Below are 18,549 nucleotides of genomic sequence, written 5' to 3'. Positions count from 1 at the left end.
TCGTGTCCGACGAATGTCTTCTCAGAATCTCGTAACTACAACGAAATCCATGCAACACCAGCGATCTGTGCCGCATTCAATGGCGCTGGTTTTCATTGCTGCAAGTGTCTGCGTGGGGGGCTTCACTTACACAGCAGTAACACAGTCGCGTGCGGCCTGTGCAACCTACCCCGAGTGTGTGGCGTATGCTCATATCTGGAACACGGGAGACCAATGTCCTTGTATTATCATGATCGATGGCGACCGCGCCCCGAGGACAGCTCAGGAATGGAATTTCCCTGAAGATGTTACCTCCAAGGTCCGCGCTCTAGCTGAATCTGGTCGGCTAAACGGATTGCAACTTATTAATCGTCAACTCCGGCGTTGGCCGGATGAACTGCGCCGATGCAGCGATATGAGAACCATGTACGTGTTGCTCGGCGCTATTGTCGCTAGTTCATAACAACTGAGTCGTCCGAGTTGTCGATGTACATGTAGCTCGCTGATTTACACAAGTATCGAGGAAATTCCGAATTGGTCCAAGGAATTCAAGAAGCTGCAGCACCTGTAAGATCCAAACGCTTCATCGCACTTTGCACGTGTTCTCACGCCCCCACTTTTCTTCTCCACAGACACCTCGAAGGGAAGTACGGCAGCCAGAACCTCGTCACTCTTCCGCCCGACCTCTTCAGCGATCTGCCGGACTTCACATTTCTGCACCTAGGCAACCACCACAACCTCATCGCGCTCCCAGCTTTCGACGGCACCCCAAATCTACGCAGCATGGTGCTCGCCGTCCTGCTTTCGCTCACCGAGCTGCCTTCGTTCGACAATCTCCCGAACCTGGAGACGATGGCCCTCGCGCATATCCAGCGTGTGCCCGCGGTCCCGGACATGGCCCCATTGGTCAGCCTCTCTCGCCTGGCGATATTCCGACCGAACCACTTGTGCTGCAACGGCTTCGTCTCGGCGTGCAACCTCGCGGACTCCTTCTGCCAGCCCGACCTGGCGTTCAACGTGCCCGCAGCTACGTGTCTCGCTCCAAGCGACCCCCGGGCCGCCACCAAGGCGACGAAGGAGATGTTCGCCAAGTTCGCGCCTGCCATCTGCCAGAAGTCCGCCATCCCGTTCGCACTGGAGGGGCTGTCTGACTTCCCCACCGCCGAGCGCATCGCCTCGTGCGGCGGCGTCATGTACCGCCAGTGCGAGATTCCGGGCGTGACGTCCGTGAACGGGACCGTGGGGATGTGCTACAGCAGCCGCATGCAAGTCGTGGCGTGCAATGTGGACGAGCTGTTTATTAAGGTGAGGCGGCTGGAGATCGAGCGCGGCGTTGGCCCCCAGTGCGATCCACAAGTGGAGAGGTGGCTCGGGTGCTCAAGTTGAAGTTGAAGGCAACGGTCATGACTGACCGAAGCTCGGGCAGCATTTTTTTTCAGTTGCGTCGCATTCCAATTCCGTCACCGCTGTATCTTGGTCATAATATAATACATATACGTGCACAAATGTGTCTGCAGCGTCGCCTTGAATTCCTTGGCGACCTGCCTGCACTGAGCGCGTCTATTGTCTGGTCCAGACTGTTGAAATGCTCCCGTTCCAGCGACCTTCGTGCGACCTCCACTCAACCTTCGTCTTGTGTTGCGCAAACCACGCGTACAGTGGACTGTTTGTTTTGTTGGATATAAAATCTCATCGACTTCTATTGAAAACTAGTTTTGGATAGGTAATAACAACCCTATAGTTAGATAGCATCGAATCGTTTTCCCCCGGTTATCAATTTACAGGATATGTTATGGCGAAGTGCCGCACTGTCGGAACGTCCGCTGAACAGTCTTGTGGTGGGGTATCTTGGCCAGCCGCCGCGTCCACGTCAGTCTCCAGTCTGCAATCTGCGCGCAGTCACCTCCCAGCCAGCCAGCACTACCGTATCCCCTCCGACTCTGACACCCCCGCGATGCCGCGCGTGACGCTCAACATCGGCCTGTTCGGCTGCGGCACCGTGGGCGGCGGCGTGTTCGACCTGCTGCACAGCCCCGCGCGGCGACTCAAGTTCCGCGCCATGGGCGTGGAGGCGCTCGTGTCCAAGATCTGCGTGCAGAACGTGGCCAAGGACCGGCGGCTGCAGCACTTCTCGGCGGCCGAGACGGCGTTCACCAGCAGCTACGCCGACATCCTGGAGGACCAGAGCATCAACTGCGTCGTGGAGCTCATGGGCGGCGTGGACGACGCCAAGGACGTGGTCTTCGGCGCCATCCGCGCCGGCAAGCACGTGATCACGGCCAACAAGGCGCTGGTGGCCAACTTCCTGCCCGAGATCGAGCAGCTGCTGGCGCAGCACCCGGACGTGCGCTTCGGCTACGAGGCCGCGGTGGCCGGCGGCATCCCCATCATCCACACGCTGCAGGGCGCGTACGACAGCGACACGATCACGGAGATCGCCGGCATCATGAACGGCACCACCAACTACATGCTGTCCAAGATGGAGGCCGAGGGCGTGGCCTACGACGCCGTGCTCAAGGAGGCCCAGGACCTGGGCTTCGCGGAGGCCAACCCGAGCGCCGACGTGGACGGCTTCGACGTGCAGAGCAAGATCGCCATCCTGGCCAAGCTGGGCTTCGGCGGCGTGGTCAAGCCCGCCGACATCCCCACGGTCGGCATCTCGCGCATCTCGGCCGCCGACTTCGAGTACGCCAAGATGATGGACAGCACCATCAAGCTGCTGGGCGTGGCCAAGCGCCTCAAGCCCGCGGACGAGGCGACGGGCAAGCCCCAGGAGGTCACGGTCTACGTGTCCCCCGTCGTGGTCAAGCACAGCAACGTCATCGCCAGCATCAGCGGCGCCACCAACCTGGTCAACGTGCGCTCGGACAACCTCGACAGCAGCGCCTACGTCGGCCCCGGCGCCGGCCGCTTCCCCACGGCCAACTCGGTCATGAACGACATCATCCAGCTGGCGCGCGGCGACGCGCCGCTCGACCCGTTCAAGGCCTCCGTGCCGCTCACGCTGCAGCCCGACTACGAGGCGCACTTCTACGTGCGCATCACCATCACGGACGGCCTCGGCGTCATCCGCCACGTCGGCCAGCTCGCCGAGGAGAGCGGCGTGTCCATCTACTCGATCCTGCAGGCGCCGATCGTCGACCGCGCCAACGTGCAGTTCGTCGTCACCACCGAGACTTCCCTGCTGTCCAAGGTGCGCTCCATGTGCCAGAAGATCGCCGCGCTGCCCTTCGTGCAGGAGGAGCCGCTGTACCTGCCCATCATGTAAACCCGCTGCAGGAGTGCCGCCGGACCGAGTGTGCACTAAGCGCGAAACCACCAATACATGCGTCCCGACCCTGGTGGTCTACAGTTTATACAGTGAGTTTTATTGGCGCTTGATGTTGCTGTTCTGTTGTGTGAAGTAGAGAAATTCATCACAGTTCGTGCAAGTGCTAATGAAGTTCACAAGAATGTACGTTAGCATTGAAGACCACACTGCTGCAATAACTGAACTGCTTGTCCTTCATAGCGCATGTTGTCCGGACCGGTGTAGCAGAAGGCTGGCCGCCCTATCCAGTTCAATGTGTCGGTGCGCTCGCGGCTGTTGCTTCGGTGTCGAGCAGCAAGTGATGACATCGAGTCGATGCGATGCCTCCGCTCGCCGGTGTCGTCGGCGCTACTACCACGCAGATACAGCCCACGTCGAGCTATTTCGCTATCAGACCATTCGTCGTCGGGTATGTCGGAGCGGTAGCTGCTTGAACAGCCTCGCGCGTACGAGTCCGAGCTGAAGCGGTCGACGCTGCAGACGGCGCTCGTTGCTGCTGTCTCCATCATCGAGATTCCGCTACGCTCGACCCATTTTGCTAGCGATTCCTCTGCATCGCATGCGCGGCCACAATCTTGAAGCGCAGCACGAATCACATCATTCCATTGCTCGTACACAGCACTGTTTGGGGCACGGAACCAAACGTGTCGAGAGCGCCAGCCATACTCGATACCGATCATCAATTTTCGAGCGTCTTTGGCCTTCGTTGACAGCATTCGCACGGGGTGCATGCGTCGGTCGAGTGAAATAGCAAGTGACGAGCTACCGAGGCACCCGTGACAGCGACGACGGCGGACACACAGCACGGCGGAGTACTGCCTGAACTGATCTTGGGAAGGCTCGTTTGAGCAAATGAGCTGTACATGCACTCGGCACCTAAGCATCACAGATAGTAGAACGAATACTATCAGTGCTTATATGTACTACGTGTAGCTCAGTGAAACAAACAACGCAATAACTACGTTCAACGGGGACATACCAAAACACTTCACAGGTTCGCATCTTCATCTCACTAGCCAACGTCACGAAGGTTGGAGTATCGAGGGTGAAGTCGTCCATGTATAGGCTGGCCTCATTGTTTGGGATAGTGGTGATCGACGCATGGGCCCGAGGATTGATCGGCTGAAGGATGCCACCGATACCGCTCTTCGAGTTCGCTGCCCGGTTCGTGTGGTTCAATATGGATTCTCGAGTTGTCCGATCTCGGTGAGCCCACTGCGAAGATGACGGAGATTGAGCTTGCATCAGGATATCTCGACAATTGTCCTACACTCTGCCGTGCAGGTTGAACAATGTGAGCTGCGCGAAAGGGAAAACCGATCAATGGAGGTTTCAGCCAGGTCACATCGCTACTAAAAGTGTATGCAACCTCGACAAGTATCAAGCGTCCAGTCAACGCACCCCAACGTCGCCATCACACACATCCCAGCTTTGAAACGTCTTCACTGGTCGACATGCTGCTTGCTTCAGACCGTAGGGCTCATTTCTCCGCACACTCTTCGTTCGTCTCTCTTTCACCTGCGCCGCTAAAGCTACCGAAGGTCGACGTGGCGAACCGTCAGTGAGATGCGTGTCCCTGCTTCGATGTTGTCGATACTGTGCAGGTAACGCGTATACGCTTCGCCCGTGAACAAGAGCAAGCTGCGACGCTCCAACTGGAAGTCAAAATGCGGAACAACTTCGCTGGCCGTTGCTAAACTCGATTCCAAAGCTCGATGGGGCTCGAACGTGACTCGGCACTCGGCTCCAGTGCTGACAATGGACACAAATGGATAGTAGGCGGGTCCGTCCTCGTGCGGCATGATGCAATCTCCCACACCGTATTCTGCTCACAATAAACACAGCACCAGTCAGCAAGCAGAACACGCTAACTTTCACACCATTTAGCTCGTAGCTCACCGTTGATCAGAGCGTGGTTTGGTTTCTTCTCTTCGCTGAAGATCCCGGCGTCCACGAGCGTCTGACTGATCTGCATCAGCCATTGAGGCAGCGGCTTGGGATCGAACGGGGCTTTGACTTCTCCTCCCCACATCTGCAGCCGTCGGTGCTTGAGCCTCACCCAGACGTCGCTGTCGTCCGGGACCGCATACACCCGCTCCAGGATCGCCGCCTCCTCGTCCTGGGTGATCCAGTTGGGGATGTAATACACACCCGAGATGGGGCCTCTGCGGAACTCCTCGATGTCGATCTTAGCCCGCTTGGCCCAGACCTTCAGCGTTGCGCCTTGCCACCGCGTCAACTTCTCCTCATCTTCAATAACCTTCTTTGGTGCTTCTGACTCGCTCTTCACCTCTATTGAGGCTTTGCTCTGAGCTGCCTCACGCGCACGGCGACGCTCCTCGCGCAGCAGCTGGCGGAAGTCCATGCTCGTCAACGTGGGGTGGAGGTGCGTCCTCAAAAATACTCGGATTGATTGGGCGAAATGAGACTGCAAAAAAGTGGAGCCATGTTGGTTACTCCGCGACCAATCTTCAGCCCATCGTTCCATGGCAAGTCTCCATTTGCGTGATGAGGAGTGTGTGTATGTGTGTATATATTTGTGCAAGGATGTGTGAACCAGGCTGACTAAAAATATATAGGACTCTGCTCTGGTCTGGACGGTTCGTGAGCACTGTTAGCCATGTTCTCGCTTGATGTCGTGCGGTGGCGGAAGAGCCGATCCGAGCAGGAGGCTGCCAGGTTGAAGCGCGCCGAGAAGAATGGAGCTCCTCCGTCACGGGCATCGCAGGAACGGCAGGCGAAACAGCTCTACGGAAAGTCGATGTGAGGCGAAAAAAAATCAAGGACTTGACGACTGGTGATGTAGTGTTGGTGATTGACGGTGCTGTGTTTGAGTGGCGTTGTGCTTCAGGAAGGAGATGCACAACTCGTACCTGGATCGTGTCAGTGACTGGATCAAGGAAGCGCCGACGCAGGAGTGGGGAAAAGACTATGCCAAGGAGGACTACTCGAAAGCTTATGTGTGAGTTGGTCATTATTATCCTGACTACGTGCTCATGTAACTCAGCAATTTCCACTGCGCGCGCTATGCTGACGCGTTTCACGATGGTACTGTAGTCCTCGTGCACGAAAGAAGGAGCTGGAGCACGGGGGTATCGTGAAGAACGGGTACGTGAGACCCCCCTGAACATTGGCGAAGGCGAAAGGGAGCTAATATTGTGTGAGCAGGTCGTACTCCCCTCGTGCGATCTACAAGGGCGGCGGTAAATACGTGTGCCGTCTTGACTCTTCCAACGGCGAAGCTGAAATGCCGCGCGAGAAGTATGCTGAGCGAATTATCAACTTCGAAAAGACTCGGGAGAAGCACAAAGAGATTCATCCGCCCATGGCATTTCTGAAAAACAAACCTCTTTCCTGCGCGAAATACTTTGTCGAGGATATCATCTGCACAGATAACAATTCGCGCGGCGAGTGTGAGCGCCCTGAGGCCTCGAGAGGATCGAAAAGGAGAACCAGTTGCTGCGCAGACTGCCCGCCATCACCCGAGAAAGTCAATCAGGCCGACGAACCTGACGGGAGCGACGGAGAAGACCATGAGGTGCGGCAACGACGCAAGAGCGCCGTGTACGACCGACTATACTGGAACGCGCATGGCTCGAGAGCGACAGTGCTCGGTGGCACAGCAACACCAGAGCCTCCAACCACGGCTGAGTACGTGGCTCACCCCAAGTGGCGGCAACACAGCCCGGAGAAATGGGTCGGCGGCAGGCCATTCACCAGCACAATCTTGCCGAGCAACGCGCATACGGCATCTCGCTGCAGTATCACAGGCGCCCCGTACTCTCGCACACTCCTTCTCGACGAGCCGTTCGCGCCCGCAGGTATTACTAACTCGCCAACTACTCCTCAAGTCCGCGCCTACGTAAGAAAATGCCTCGCTCTCCTCGTTCTCCGATGACCTTGCTCACGCGCTTGCGTTGCCTGTGTTACCATAGGAACACTCGCGTCGCATGAAAATGGCGGCCGACGCCACGTACAAGTCCGTCCAACGACCCGACAGGAAGTACTTCAACTCCATGTGGACGGAGCCTGCGGACGGCGTCAAGTCTCGCGGCATTGTCACTTTTTCCATCAACACCGAAACGTCCTCTGACACAGCAGCCGCTCGACGGCCCACCACCATGCCGCCCATGCAGCTCTCTCCGCTGCCGTCTCCAAGCCGCAAAGCGAACGTCGGGCGCGAGCTCCTGCAGCAAATCCGTCAGCAGCACCAGCCAGCTCCCAAATCCCCCAAAAAGCAGCACTGAGAGGGCAAACGAAGAACCGCGCAGCCTTAGAGACTGCGCCGTGTGTGTGCGTGTCGTATTACTTTGCACAAGGACTGGCGTTGGTCGTCCTATACACTACAAGCCTTCGACGCTCGTCCGAGGGAGCTCGAGCCGTCTAGTTGAAGGACAGCAGCTCCACCTCGAAGATGAGCGTGGCCTTGGCCGGGATCACGGGCGGGTAGCCGCGCTCGCCGTAGGCGTACTCGTGGGGCAGCGTGAGCTTGGCGACCTGGCCCTTGCTCATCTGGGCCACGCCCTCGTCCCAGCCGCGGATCACCTGGCCGGCGCCCAGCTGGAACTGGAACGGGCGGCCGCGGTCGCGGCTCGAGTCGAACTTGGAGCCGTCGGTGAGCGTGCCCACGTAGTGCACGGACACGGTCTGGCCGGGCTTGGGGAAGTTGGTGCCGTCGCTGCGGGCAGGAGCAGCAGATACACGTCAGATAAGGGAGACTTCACGAAGCAAGGTGGAGGACGGAGAGGTGCAGGGCGTACCCGGCCTTGATGGTGTCGATCTGGAAGCCCATTGCTGCTGGTTGGTGGTCTCTGGTCGGTGGATGAGAGAGTGAGCTTTAATTCGAGGGGCGCACGTGACGTAGCGCTTAAGTAACGGGAATAGTACCACTTCAGAAGAAGATGGCCAATCAAAGCGCGTAAATTCAGTATAAAGAGCTTTGGTTGGCTAGAGTATACTGTCTTGTCTGATATGGCTTCAACATGCCACTTGGTACCCTACATTGTCAATCTCGCAGGAAGATTGCAAGGCCCGGTGAAGGAATGGGGGCTGGTTGGTTGTGCGTTAGTAGGACTGTCTAGATCGGGGAGGTTGTTGAACGACGATATCTATGTGAATAAAAGCAGGACCAGGCAGGTTCCTGGCCGGATTTCAAGTTGGAAGTGGCTGGGTATACGGACAGGATCGATGCGGCTTGGATTGAATGTCTCCATCCAATGCACCGGCGAGGATAAGCGGCGCACAACCAATTTGGCCGGCGCAAGTCGGTTGCTAAATGGGGTATGGAGCACCACTGCCCTGGGACGACATAATACTAAAGGTCTGTGTGTGTCCCAGATGCGAGCACCAGGCCACGCACACGCAGGTGGGTCGCGCTAGAAACCGACAAGAGACACTGCTAGCGCTGTGGAATGTCTACTTTGTCAGGCTTACTTTTGCTTTGCTAGTGTCTTTGTCTTATAGTGCTAACGTCGGTGAAAATGAATCCAAGTCTAGACACTCACGGGCGGGGCAAGCGGCTTGGGGACATCCACGTCGGTACGGATGACACGCGGGGACGTGGCCGTAGTGGTGGTGGGCGCGTTCGTGCTGCCACCCATGCCGGCCGGGTTCTTCTCGATGTCGTTGTTGATGGCGTTCGGGTCCAGGTTCACGCCCTCCTTGATGACAATGTTGCGGTGGCGCACCAGCACAATGGTGAAGACGGCCTGTGGGAGTACCGCAACGAGTTTATGAGTCAGTGACAGGTGTTCAAAAGCGAGACCGGTAATACTAGCCAGCCAAATCAGTACTTACGTAGAGAATGAACATGAAGAAGGAGAAGACGGAGCCGGCCTCGTTCGAGTGCACGTTGGTGTGCTCGTCGCCCTTGGCGCGCTCAATGCGGGCCAGGTACGCGGCTCCCGCAAAGATGATCGAGAGCGAGAACATCTGCAGCGACATCATGAGCACGACGCCGATGAGGAAACCCACTGCCAGCGGCGTCTGGTGCTTGCGCATGACCATGGTGCCTCCAATCGAGAGCGAGACGATAAGCACCATGGCCCAGATGCCCACAAAGCCCAGCGATTTAGAGTCGCTCTCGCCTTCGCCGTTGTTGTTGACAGCGGCCACGATTGCGGCGATCGCGTACATGAAGCCGAACAGCATGGTGCTGAACCAGAGGTACGTGATGAGCATCTTGGGGTTGTTGATGCACTTGCGCGCCTTGTTACTCGCGTCTTCCATGGCGGTCGGCATCTGAAAGGTGCAGCAACGGACGAGGTCAGCGCACAGCAAGCTGGGAACACACACAAGTTCGTTGGCAGCACGTACCTTGCTGGATGCTGTCGAGGAGCGAAGGACTGCGCTGGTCGGTCGGTGCTGCTGCTTGAGGCAGAGTTGGGAAATGAGCGCCGTGGGGAAGCTGGCACTCGCAGCCTTTCTTGGTTTCGCCTTTCAACACCCCGACACTAAAAATACCATCGCTTCAACAGCAGCAACAGCATTGTGCCACTGCTGCATCGCACCAGTGCGATCGTGCGCAAAGAGGGCTATTCCGAGCGCCGCATGCTGCTAGATAATGTTGTGCGTGCTTTGAGCCTTTGTGGAGTCTCGGTGGAGCACATACTACGGTTGTCGCGAAAAATATAGTGTACCCATGCCCACAATCTTATCTGGCTATCTGATTAGAGGAGACCCCTAGGATACCTGCACTTCAACTCGTGCGTCACTGGCCAGGGTCATCCTTATCCTCGGGCCGCAGCAAATGGAACGCGGAGCTCTCCGCTTTTAGCCGACAGCCATCAGCACGGAGGTCTGCCGGGTAGGCAATACTGACTTGCCTTCTCTTACCTTTCAGCAGACCTGACCCCGACAGCGACAACATGTACAAGTCACCCAGACGGTGATCCTCGGGCCAAAGCGAAGACGAGGCACAAGTCCGGAGCAAGATAACGCCGCCGTCATGTCCTGCGGTGTGTGCATGTCGCCGCGTGGGCGCCCTCGTGACGCAGGCAGATTCGCACACACCGCCTTCCAACAGAAGCGCACTGCGTCATGCCGCGTCGTGCGCTAGCCACTCCAATCAGGGCAGCGGCGCGGGCCTCGTTGTCGGCCTCGCACACGCGCGCGCTGATGAGAAATGTCGGAGCGGATCCGGACAGGCATGCGTCCGGTATCGGGCGTTCGCCGCGCTTTCCTCCACGGCGAACAGTCGGTGATTCATAACCACCGCGGCGCTCGCCGCGAGCTGCCCGCCACCCAAGGCCCGGCCGGAGGTGTATCCCGCGGCATCGCAGCGCCTTGGCCCCTTCCTGGCGCCAGGATTTGGTGAAACTCTATTCCTGTCAGGCTTCGTGCATGCATATGCCACGCTGGCCAAGTTCAGCTTCCATGGTTCACCGGCCGTTTCCTGGAAGGAACGTCTGGCCGTAATGGAGGCCTGTCGGGCGGCGCCTCTTTTGGCTTCGGCCGTCACTTTCGAAAGCCACGCGCTCGGCCCAAGCGCGTGCGCCAAGGGCGGAAGAAGGCTCGTGTCGCGTGGGGGCGTATATGTTGCGTCGCGTTTGATGCGGAGCCTGCAGCGGATCCTCTTGGAGAGGAAGACGCGGCGCTTCCTGGACGAGATGATCCACAAGTACGCGGACATCCGGTTGTCCGCCACCACGAGAGAGCTGTCGCGGAAGCGACGACGCAGTGAAGCGAGTGGCGTGCTCAAGTCGACGAACGGCTGTGGCGATATGGCTCAACGATATGGGGACCAGGACGAGCGCTCGACCTCGTCCAGTTGTCGAACAGAGTCGGAACGGAGCTCGAGATTGTCATCCAGCGTGCTGTTGGACATCGAGCGTCAGTCTGGAAAGGGTCGCCCACAGCAGCAGGAGCAGCAAGACGAATCCCAGTTCGATCGGTGGCTCATGTCCGAGGCACGCACGGTCTCCGAGTACGGCTCTGCATTTTCGTCAACGAGGTTGGCAAGACTGCTGGAGGAGGAGGACGTCGATGACAACGAGCAGAGTAGCCAGCTTGCATCGCGGCGAGGCTCCGATTCCAGCTCGGTTGAATCTACACAGCAGGAGACGGAAGAGAACCAAGAGCATTGCTGCAGTTCCTCAGAGTGCGAGGGATCCTCGATTCACGTTGAATCTGCCCCATCGTCTTCTACCCTGCCTTCCGATGAAAACCAAGCCGAAGATCAATCCGAGGTGTCAGAATCCCAAGCTGATACCCCACCAACGTCGTCGACGGAGACCCTTCCAAGACTACGACCTACGCCTCCCGAAACCCGCGTGGTGCCAAACTGTTGCGACTTCTTCCCGTCGCCCCACCCTCACTACGCGAAGGAGGTGATCGGCAAGTGTGAGGGGGCCTCGCCCAACACCCCGTCGCCTACGAACGATTCCAGCCCAGACACCTCCAACCAAGGCGCTGACAACGAAAGCAGCAGTGCCTCTACCTCGGAGAACTCAAGAGCCCGTAACGAAAGCAGCGACGACTTCGAGATGTGGGACTATATCTGTCCGCAGTACGCCCGCCGCAACTACGCCAACGAATGGTTCTAGCAAAAGCTGGTCACTTGTGCGTTTAAAGTGAGCTCCGAAGATTTTGTTGATGCACACATAAAATAAAGTTATTTCGTTCGTGTACGTGTTATCCGTCGTGTGAAGTTCTTCAGTTTATCTAGAAATTTTCCACCATTATCAGTGCCAGTAAACTTCGGCCTCGGATTCAAGGCGCACTAGTGAGCATCGATTCGAGGGCAGGTGCCCGTGGCGTTCTTTCAGCGTAGAAGTGTATGTGCTAAGTCGTTGAAGTCGTGCTGTTGTCGACTCCAAAGCTGGGCTTTGTGGTCAATTGCACGCCGACCAACGCGGTGAACATTCGCCGACATCGCATGTACACGGACTGAACAAGCAGCTGCAACGAGTTGGTGGACGAACTTCATTCCGCCGTCACAGCAGGACGGCGGGTAGGACGTCGTAAATGAAGCCACCCATGCCCGAAATCGCCGTAAGCGAGTGCCCAGGTATCAGAAGTAGCGCCGCATATTCGACTAGGCGCTAGGCTGTCCGATTGTCGTGGACAGTTGTGGCGTGACGAGCGCACAAAGCTTACTTATTCGGTGTTGTTGGCGAGTACGAACTGAAACGGATCAACTGGCCCGGTGGAACTGCAGCTGTAGTGGCTGGAACATGTGCGTGGCCGGCTCAATGCAGAGCCCTCGCGCAGCTACTGCAGCTCGTTATCGGCAGAGCAGCACTGGCACTATTCACCATGCTAAGTAGTGGAGTGTAGAATAGCAGGGTACTTTGGTATACCTAATTGAAGTGATGCCACCCAGGCTTTTGCTCATCTCTGAACTATACCTCTTCCACCCACATTGTTCAAGCAACATACTTGGGTGATTGGGTTTTTTATCTTCATTCAAGCAACATATTCTTGTTTTTGCACTATGCAAAGGTAATACGTTATAGAAGGTATTTTTACAGGAAATAAAAGACAAACAGTTCTTTGGCTTCCACATTAACGTGATTTTGGAGGTAAACGTATTGACGCAACTCTATTTTATCCGATTTCGGAGACACTTTTAAATATGCCGGTGTATCGAATAGAATATAGTACAAAAGTATTATTGTTTCTGCGCAACTTAGGGTCTCAGAGGTTTTTTATATTGTGACGCTTCCTCGAAGTTTGGCTACGTTGTGGATCGATAAATCTTTTGAGAACAAGGAATGAGTGACTGCGCGCTCTACGAGGCAGCAACAGAGTACTCAACCGATGCTCAGACCTGTTACCTATGACATGATATATATTGTATACGGTATACCTGTTCAGGTATACAGTATCACACACAAGCGACTGCAGAACCTGCATTCAGATAGTGTTGGGGGAAACGGATCGTACGCGAAGGTAGTACCGCAGCATTGTTATTGTTTTGAGAGGTCGACATCTGGCTTCGTGCAGAGCTCATTGCTGCACAAACGATGTACCTGACCAAACAGCAAGGAGATGTCTCCGCTATGTCGTTCCAATGACAGTCGATCTTAGTGCACTACATGGGTGTGTTGCTTGAGCCGCAAACCGAGAAATAAGCGACGGAGCGAGAGGGGGAGGCCGCGAAGCCACCAATTTTCGCGCCCTTCGAAGATCGCACGTTTGGGGGCCTATAGTAGTACTAACTAGCACTACTAATGACACTTTTCTCTCTACTATTCAAATAGCACTACTAATCGGCCAAACCACCAGTACTATAGTATATCACTACTAACGCGACAAATTTGGGGTCTACTACCAAACCCTGGCCGTGGTGACGAATATTGTACTGATTATGTCTGGCGCGTCAAACCAATTAAAGTCCTCTCGCAAAATACTACAGCCAATCCCAGTACTTGAAAACTGTTGAAGCTGCGCGTCACCATGAGGCGGGCAGACCCCCGCCACCATGGTCATCGCCCTCATCGCAGGCTCGGCTTGCCTCGACCCCGTTCTGGTGCGTGGATGCACCAGCACTAGCGAAACCCCTTGCGCATCACGCAGATTCCGGTTCTTATCCCAGTCCTTGGCCTTTAATCTCCCCCCGCGGTGCCGGAACGGCCTCAGGGCGCCATGGCAGTACTGCGGAGTGCCCCACTTCAACGTCTTCAACTTCAGCGAGAACCCAGCTGAGGCCAGCAAGCGAGGAGGCTTGCACACCGTATGTGCCTGCGCGTGGCCTACCGCTGCTGGCGACTCGGCATCGGAGACTTGGTCGGTGCTACCGGAGACTTGAAGGGAACGTCACGTTTGTGCATTCCGAGGCCGCTCATCTCCAAAACCGCTTTAGTCTGCCGATAGGGCTCGCTGGAATGGTGTCCAGTGGATGGCCGAGTGCTTGCGTAGCAGTCGTCTGTTTCCAGAGGGCTACGCGCCACCGCGGAGGTCCTTGGCACTTCCTTGGCCGCTCACTCTTCAACTTGCAGCGCAAGGCACACCCGGCACCAACTGCAGGCGGACGGATCCTCGACTTGCAATGCTTCGGCTCCACGCTCCTCGACCCGCGATCATCGCGTTGCTGGCCGTCGCAACCTTGGTCGCTTCGGTGGCGGCGCAGAGCAGCGGCTCGGGCTCCAGCACCTCGTGCCTCATCTCGCAGTACCTCGACTCGGTCACAGGCGAGTGCGTCGACTACAAGAACCAGGGCGAGAAGGCCGGCGCGGACTACGACCAGGCCATCGACTCGGGCAACACGGCGTGGATGATGATGGCCAGTGCTCTGGTGATGATCATGACGCCCGGCGTCGCCTTCTTCTACGCGGGTCTGGCGGGCGAAGAGATGGCCTCTAACACCATCATGATGTCCTTTGTGAGCATGGCCATGGTGACCATCCAGTTCTGGGCCTTTGGCTACTCGGCCGCGTTCGGGTCGCACGGGCTCTTCGGCTGGGCCGGGTACAACCACGTGGGCGAGACGCCCAGCGGCACCTATGGCACCGGTATCCCGCACATTGTGTACGCCTTCTTCCAGACGCAGTTCGCCGCCATCACGCCGGCCGAGCTGAGTGGCGGCATCGTCGGCCGCATGAAGTTCGGCACATATCTCATCTTCATCTTCCTGTGGACCTCCATCGTCTACGAGCCGCTGGTCTACTGGATCTGGTCGCAGAAGCTGGACGACACGTGGAACATCACGCCTCGGGGCTGGGAGGGCAGCATGGGGGCCCTCGACTTCGGTGGAGGCACCGTCATCCACGTCTCGGGCGGATTCGGCGCTCTCGCTGCTGCTTTGATGGTGGGGAAGCGCTACAACCACGGTGAACCTGTGAAGCCGCACAACGTGCCGCTGGTCATGATCGGGTGCACGTTCCTGTGGTTCGGTTGGTTCGGATTCAACGGCGGCTCTGGTGGTGCGGCCGACGGAATTGGTGCCACGGCGGCCATCAACACGCACCTGGCTGCCTCAGCGGGTTTTATGACGTGGGTGATTCTCGAGTACAGCATTTCGCGTAATCTCGACCCGTGTGGAGCCGCCAGCGGAGCTGTGGCCGGCATGGCAACTATTACTCCCGGTTCTGGATACGTTCTCCCCTGGGCGTCGTTGATCTTCGGAGTTGTCGGTGCCATTACGGGTTTCTTCGCGGTGAAACTCAAGAACAAGCTGCGCTACGACGACACCCTCGACGTGTTTGCCATTCACGGCTGCGGCGGCTTCATGGGCGGTTTGCTGACCGGACTCTTTGCCACCTCGGAGGTGAACCCGAGCATCAAGGGAGGCGCTTTCTACGGGCATGGCATGCAGTTTGTGTACCAGCTTGTCGCCAACGCTGTGGCCGCCGGGTACGTGTTCTTCGCGACGTTGGCGATCCTAGTGGTACTCAAGTACACGGTCGGCCTTCGTATCAACGAGGAAAAGGAGGTGAACGGAATTGATGTGTCATATCACGGGGGCTTAGCATACGACTACAGCCACCACGGCGACTACAGCGAGCACGGGCCGAAGACTGTGCAGTTCAAGGCGCCTGAGACGTCGTTCGAGGCGGCGTTCATGAAGTCGGACCCTGCTGAGCAGGCCTAATAAGCGCAGCCGAGTCGCTCATTCGCTTGCCATGTTTACATCAATACAGTATTATTTGCACAATACCTGGGAATCTACTTCAAAATGACGAGTGAAAGCTTAGCAACTTGCTAGGCTGTGGATCAGGTTACAGAAAACATTAATTATGGCACGAATGCACTCTCAAGTCACGTTGAAGTTGATCACATTGTGTTACCCAAACATTTGAATTTCATACGCTGCCGACTCAAGCTGGAACCTGGATTTACCTTGCTGTAAACTTGTCGGGTGCGCGGCGCAGTTTAGATGTTCGTCTGTATATTTCTTCACCGAGCATACGATATCGGTCGACTGCTGAAGCTTAGTGCGTTGCATCGGCCCTTAAACTACTGGCAACGGAATCAACACCGGAACAAAACCATCATTAAACACGCAGCCATTGTCGACGTCGCGCGATGTGGCCGATCTTGAGCGGGGATCCGATGTTGAGGCAAATGGGGCACTTGTCACTGCCTCCGACTGAGAACACCTCCATACCCAACAGGAACTTGGCTTCTGTATCGTCATTTAGAAAGCCTCCTCTTTCTCCACTGAGGAATGCAGGCTAGTATTTCACTTCGTCTTAATCTGGAGGGTAAGATTTTACCTCGTTCCGCGTTCACGAGAGGAATCTGAGCCAGTGAAGGCAACGCAGCGCCGCCTAAAAGATGACTCGTGTAGCTACACTGGAACATCAATCTCCATGCCAAATCGTCACTAGTAAAGCATATTGTTGCCAACTGTCAACAGATGAGAAACGTCAAACAGTTTGAGAATTATGACGGAGGTAGGTCTGTCCACTAAGCTGCCACATCCTCTCGGTCTGGGCTCGAGTCGAACAGAATGTAAGGACGACCACACGCCGAGTTGGTCTGCTAACGACTGGATCTCGTTGACGAGGAGCACAAGCCCGGCTACCTGTGTACCAACCACCTCAGGAGCTTAGACTTTGTTTCATTGTTTGATTTGCCGAATAGGGTCGAACAAGTTGAATCCAACAATTGACCTGTCCGAGTATAACCGCGTAAGAATACTACGACTCCAGTGGGCAAGAACTGCCTGTAATACCTTGCTGGCTGCAACGGCGTTAGCTGTAGTCATCTCGGCGAAAAGTCCCTCCAGTTCAAGTGCTTCGTGTCTTATCTCGCAATACTTCGACACGGATGCAGACGAGTGCGTCAACTACAAGAACCAGGGCGACAAGGCTGACACGGACTATGATCAGGCCATCGACACAGGTATCACGGCGTGGATGATCGCAGCCAGTGCTCTGGTGATGATCATGACGCCCGGAGTTGCCTTCTTCTACGCGGGCCTGGCTGGTGAGGAGATGGCCTCCAACACGATGATGATGTCCTTTGTGAGCATGGCTCTCGTGACTGTACAATTCTGGGCCTTCGGTTGTTCCGCGACGTTCGGTTCCCACGGCGTGTTCGGTTGGTCGGGCTACAACAATGTTGGCGAAACACCGAGCGGCACCTATGGTACTGGGATCCCGCACATAGTTTTCGCTTTCTTCCAAACAATGTTAGCTGCCATCACACCAGCCGAATTGAGCGGCGGATTCGTTGGACGCATGAAGTTCGGCACGTACTTGCTGTTCGTGCTCCTTTGGACATCTATCGTCTACGACCCGCTGGCGCGCTGGATCTGGCCGATGAAGTTGGACAACTCATGGGATCTGACAGCGCTCGGTTGGGAGGGCAGCATGGGAGCTCTCGACTTCGGTGGTGGTACGGTTATCCACGTTTCCGGTGGATTTGGCGCTTTAGCCGCCGCCCTCATGGTAGGCAAACGCTACAACCACGGTGAACCAGTCAAGCCCCACAATGTACCTCTCGTCATGATCGCATATACGTTCCTTTGGTTTGGCTGGTTCGGATTCAACGGCGGATCTGGGGGTGCGGCCGATGGTATCGCAGCGACTGCTGCGATCAACTCATTTGGCCGCTTCTTCGGGATTTTTGACATGAGTGCTTCTAGAGTACAGCGTCTCGCAGAGTCTCGATCCATGCGGTGCAGCCAGTGGAGCCGTTGCTGGTATGGCAACGATCACTCCCGGCTCTGGATCCGTTCTCCCGTGGGCATTATTGATCTTTGGTGTTGTCGGTGCTATCACGGGTTTCGTCGCTGTAAAGCTCAAAAACCATTTGCGCTACGATGACACCCTCGACGTCTTTGCTATCCACGGCTGTGGCGGTTTCATGGGCGGCTTGCTCACAGGGCTCTTTGCTACGTCTAAGACGAACCCGAACATCAAGGGCGGTGCGTTTTACGGACACGGCATGCAGTTTGTGTACCAGCTCGTTGCAAACTCCGTTGCGGCGGGGTACGCGTTTTTCGCAACTCTGGCGATCCTAGTGGTGCTCAAGTACACTGTCGGTCTTCGCATCAACGAGGAAAAGGAAGTGAACGGAATCGATATTTCCTACCACGGCGGGGGTGCTTATGACTACAGCCACCACGGAGGTGACAATAGTACGAGACTCAAACACGCGAGCGCGGCAGTATACACCCCCACAGGATCGTCACCAGAAGGAGCTGTAACGGCAGCTCCAACGGTGCCAAACGTCTAAGCCCAGTGCTGGCATTTTCTGCCAATTTCCCTCATCAAAATTCCATACACCAAAGTAAACCGTACCATGCTGTAACGAAATCCAAACTTTGCTGCACCAGCACTTCTAACCAGGGCTAGGTTGCTGCGTATCCT

At 56.4% G+C, this 18,549-nt stretch overlaps 10 protein-coding genes across 13 annotated transcripts; 6 read left to right on the top strand and 4 right to left on the bottom strand.

Annotated features, from left to right (window-relative positions):
* Nucleotides 1-229: 229 nt before the first annotated feature.
* On the top strand, nucleotides 230-1,365 carry IUM83_11487 (Homoserine dehydrogenase; the record flags this gene model as incomplete). The annotated part of the gene is made up of 3 exons (XM_067936050.1): nucleotides 230-405; nucleotides 478-546; nucleotides 612-1,365. 3 exons carry the CDS (start codon nucleotides 230-232, stop codon nucleotides 1,363-1,365), a joined length of 999 nt encoding a protein of 332 aa, XP_067781851.1.
* Nucleotides 1,366-1,933: 568 nt separating this feature from the next.
* Nucleotides 1,934-3,247, top strand: IUM83_11486 (Homoserine dehydrogenase; the record flags this gene model as incomplete). Its single annotated transcript, XM_067936049.1, has 1 exon — nucleotides 1,934-3,247. The coding sequence occupies one exon, from the start codon at nucleotides 1,934-1,936 to the stop codon at nucleotides 3,245-3,247; it is 1,314 nt and encodes a 437-aa protein (XP_067781814.1).
* A 191-nt stretch (nucleotides 3,248-3,438) lies between these two features.
* Nucleotides 3,439-4,348, bottom strand: IUM83_11485 (Alpha-ketoglutarate-dependent dioxygenase alkB 6; the record flags this gene model as incomplete). Its single annotated transcript, XM_067936048.1, has 2 exons — nucleotides 3,439-4,165; nucleotides 4,269-4,348. 2 exons carry the CDS (start codon nucleotides 4,346-4,348, stop codon nucleotides 3,439-3,441), a joined length of 807 nt encoding a protein of 268 aa, XP_067781869.1.
* A 473-nt stretch (nucleotides 4,349-4,821) lies between these two features.
* Nucleotides 4,822-5,654, bottom strand: IUM83_11484 (alkylated DNA repair protein alkB; the record flags this gene model as incomplete). The annotated part of the gene is made up of 2 exons (XM_067936047.1): nucleotides 4,822-5,114; nucleotides 5,189-5,654. 2 exons carry the CDS (start codon nucleotides 5,652-5,654, stop codon nucleotides 4,822-4,824), a joined length of 759 nt encoding a protein of 252 aa, XP_067781849.1.
* A 255-nt stretch (nucleotides 5,655-5,909) lies between these two features.
* Nucleotides 5,910-7,536, top strand: IUM83_11483 (uncharacterized protein; the record flags this gene model as incomplete). The annotated part of the gene is made up of 5 exons (XM_067936046.1): nucleotides 5,910-6,052; nucleotides 6,141-6,251; nucleotides 6,347-6,397; nucleotides 6,458-7,151; nucleotides 7,225-7,536. 5 exons carry the CDS (start codon nucleotides 5,910-5,912, stop codon nucleotides 7,534-7,536), a joined length of 1,311 nt encoding a protein of 436 aa, XP_067781872.1.
* A 136-nt stretch (nucleotides 7,537-7,672) lies between these two features.
* IUM83_11482 (peptidyl-prolyl cis-trans isomerase FKBP1A-like) lies at nucleotides 7,673-8,081 on the bottom strand (the record flags this gene model as incomplete). The annotated part of the gene is made up of 2 exons (XM_067936045.1): nucleotides 7,673-7,967; nucleotides 8,050-8,081. 2 exons carry the CDS (start codon nucleotides 8,079-8,081, stop codon nucleotides 7,673-7,675), a joined length of 327 nt encoding a protein of 108 aa, XP_067781871.1.
* Nucleotides 8,082-8,781: 700 nt separating this feature from the next.
* Nucleotides 8,782-9,529, bottom strand: IUM83_11481 (Golgi pH regulator; the record flags this gene model as incomplete). Of its 2 annotated transcripts, none has more annotated exons than XM_067936043.1 (2): nucleotides 8,782-8,997; nucleotides 9,086-9,529. In XM_067936043.1, 2 exons carry the CDS (start codon nucleotides 9,527-9,529, stop codon nucleotides 8,782-8,784), a joined length of 660 nt encoding a protein of 219 aa, XP_067781816.1. The 2 variants fall into 2 exon arrangements, with proteins under 2 accessions (XP_067781816.1, XP_067781815.1); XM_067936044.1 differs by having other exon boundaries at nucleotides 9,086-9,517.
* Nucleotides 9,530-10,436: 907 nt separating this feature from the next.
* On the top strand, nucleotides 10,437-11,832 carry IUM83_11480 (snRNA-activating protein complex subunit 3; the record flags this gene model as incomplete). Its single annotated transcript, XM_067936042.1, has 2 exons — nucleotides 10,437-10,548; nucleotides 10,622-11,832. The coding sequence occupies 2 exons, from the start codon at nucleotides 10,437-10,439 to the stop codon at nucleotides 11,830-11,832; spliced, it is 1,323 nt and encodes a 440-aa protein (XP_067781870.1).
* A 2,447-nt stretch (nucleotides 11,833-14,279) lies between these two features.
* IUM83_11479 (Ammonium Transporter (Amt) Family) lies at nucleotides 14,280-15,821 on the top strand (the record flags this gene model as incomplete). Its single annotated transcript, XM_067936041.1, has 1 exon — nucleotides 14,280-15,821. One exon carries the CDS (start codon nucleotides 14,280-14,282, stop codon nucleotides 15,819-15,821), a length of 1,542 nt encoding a protein of 513 aa, XP_067781788.1.
* A 796-nt stretch (nucleotides 15,822-16,617) lies between these two features.
* Nucleotides 16,618-18,415, top strand: IUM83_11478 (the record flags this gene model as incomplete). Of its 3 annotated transcripts, XM_067936039.1 has the most annotated exons (4): nucleotides 16,618-16,684; nucleotides 16,817-17,740; nucleotides 17,823-18,168; nucleotides 18,245-18,251. In XM_067936039.1, the coding sequence occupies 4 exons, from the start codon at nucleotides 16,618-16,620 to the stop codon at nucleotides 18,249-18,251; spliced, it is 1,344 nt and encodes a 447-aa protein (XP_067781703.1). The 3 variants fall into 3 exon arrangements, with proteins under 3 accessions (XP_067781703.1, XP_067781705.1, XP_067781704.1); XM_067936038.1 differs by having other exon boundaries at nucleotides 17,823-18,415; XM_067936040.1 differs by lacking the exons at nucleotides 16,618-16,684; nucleotides 18,245-18,251 and having other exon boundaries at nucleotides 16,909-18,003.
* Between the last annotated feature and the right edge of the window lie 134 nt (nucleotides 18,416-18,549).

The sequence above is a fragment of the Phytophthora cinnamomi genome (assembly GCF_018691715.1).
Source record: "Phytophthora cinnamomi strain GKB4 chromosome Unknown Contig114, whole genome shotgun sequence".
In the NCBI taxonomy this organism is placed as follows: Eukaryota; Oomycota; class Peronosporomycetes; order Peronosporales; family Peronosporaceae; genus Phytophthora; species Phytophthora cinnamomi.
Note: the sequence above shows the minus strand (reverse complement) of the source record. Positions and strands in the feature narration are given on the sequence as shown.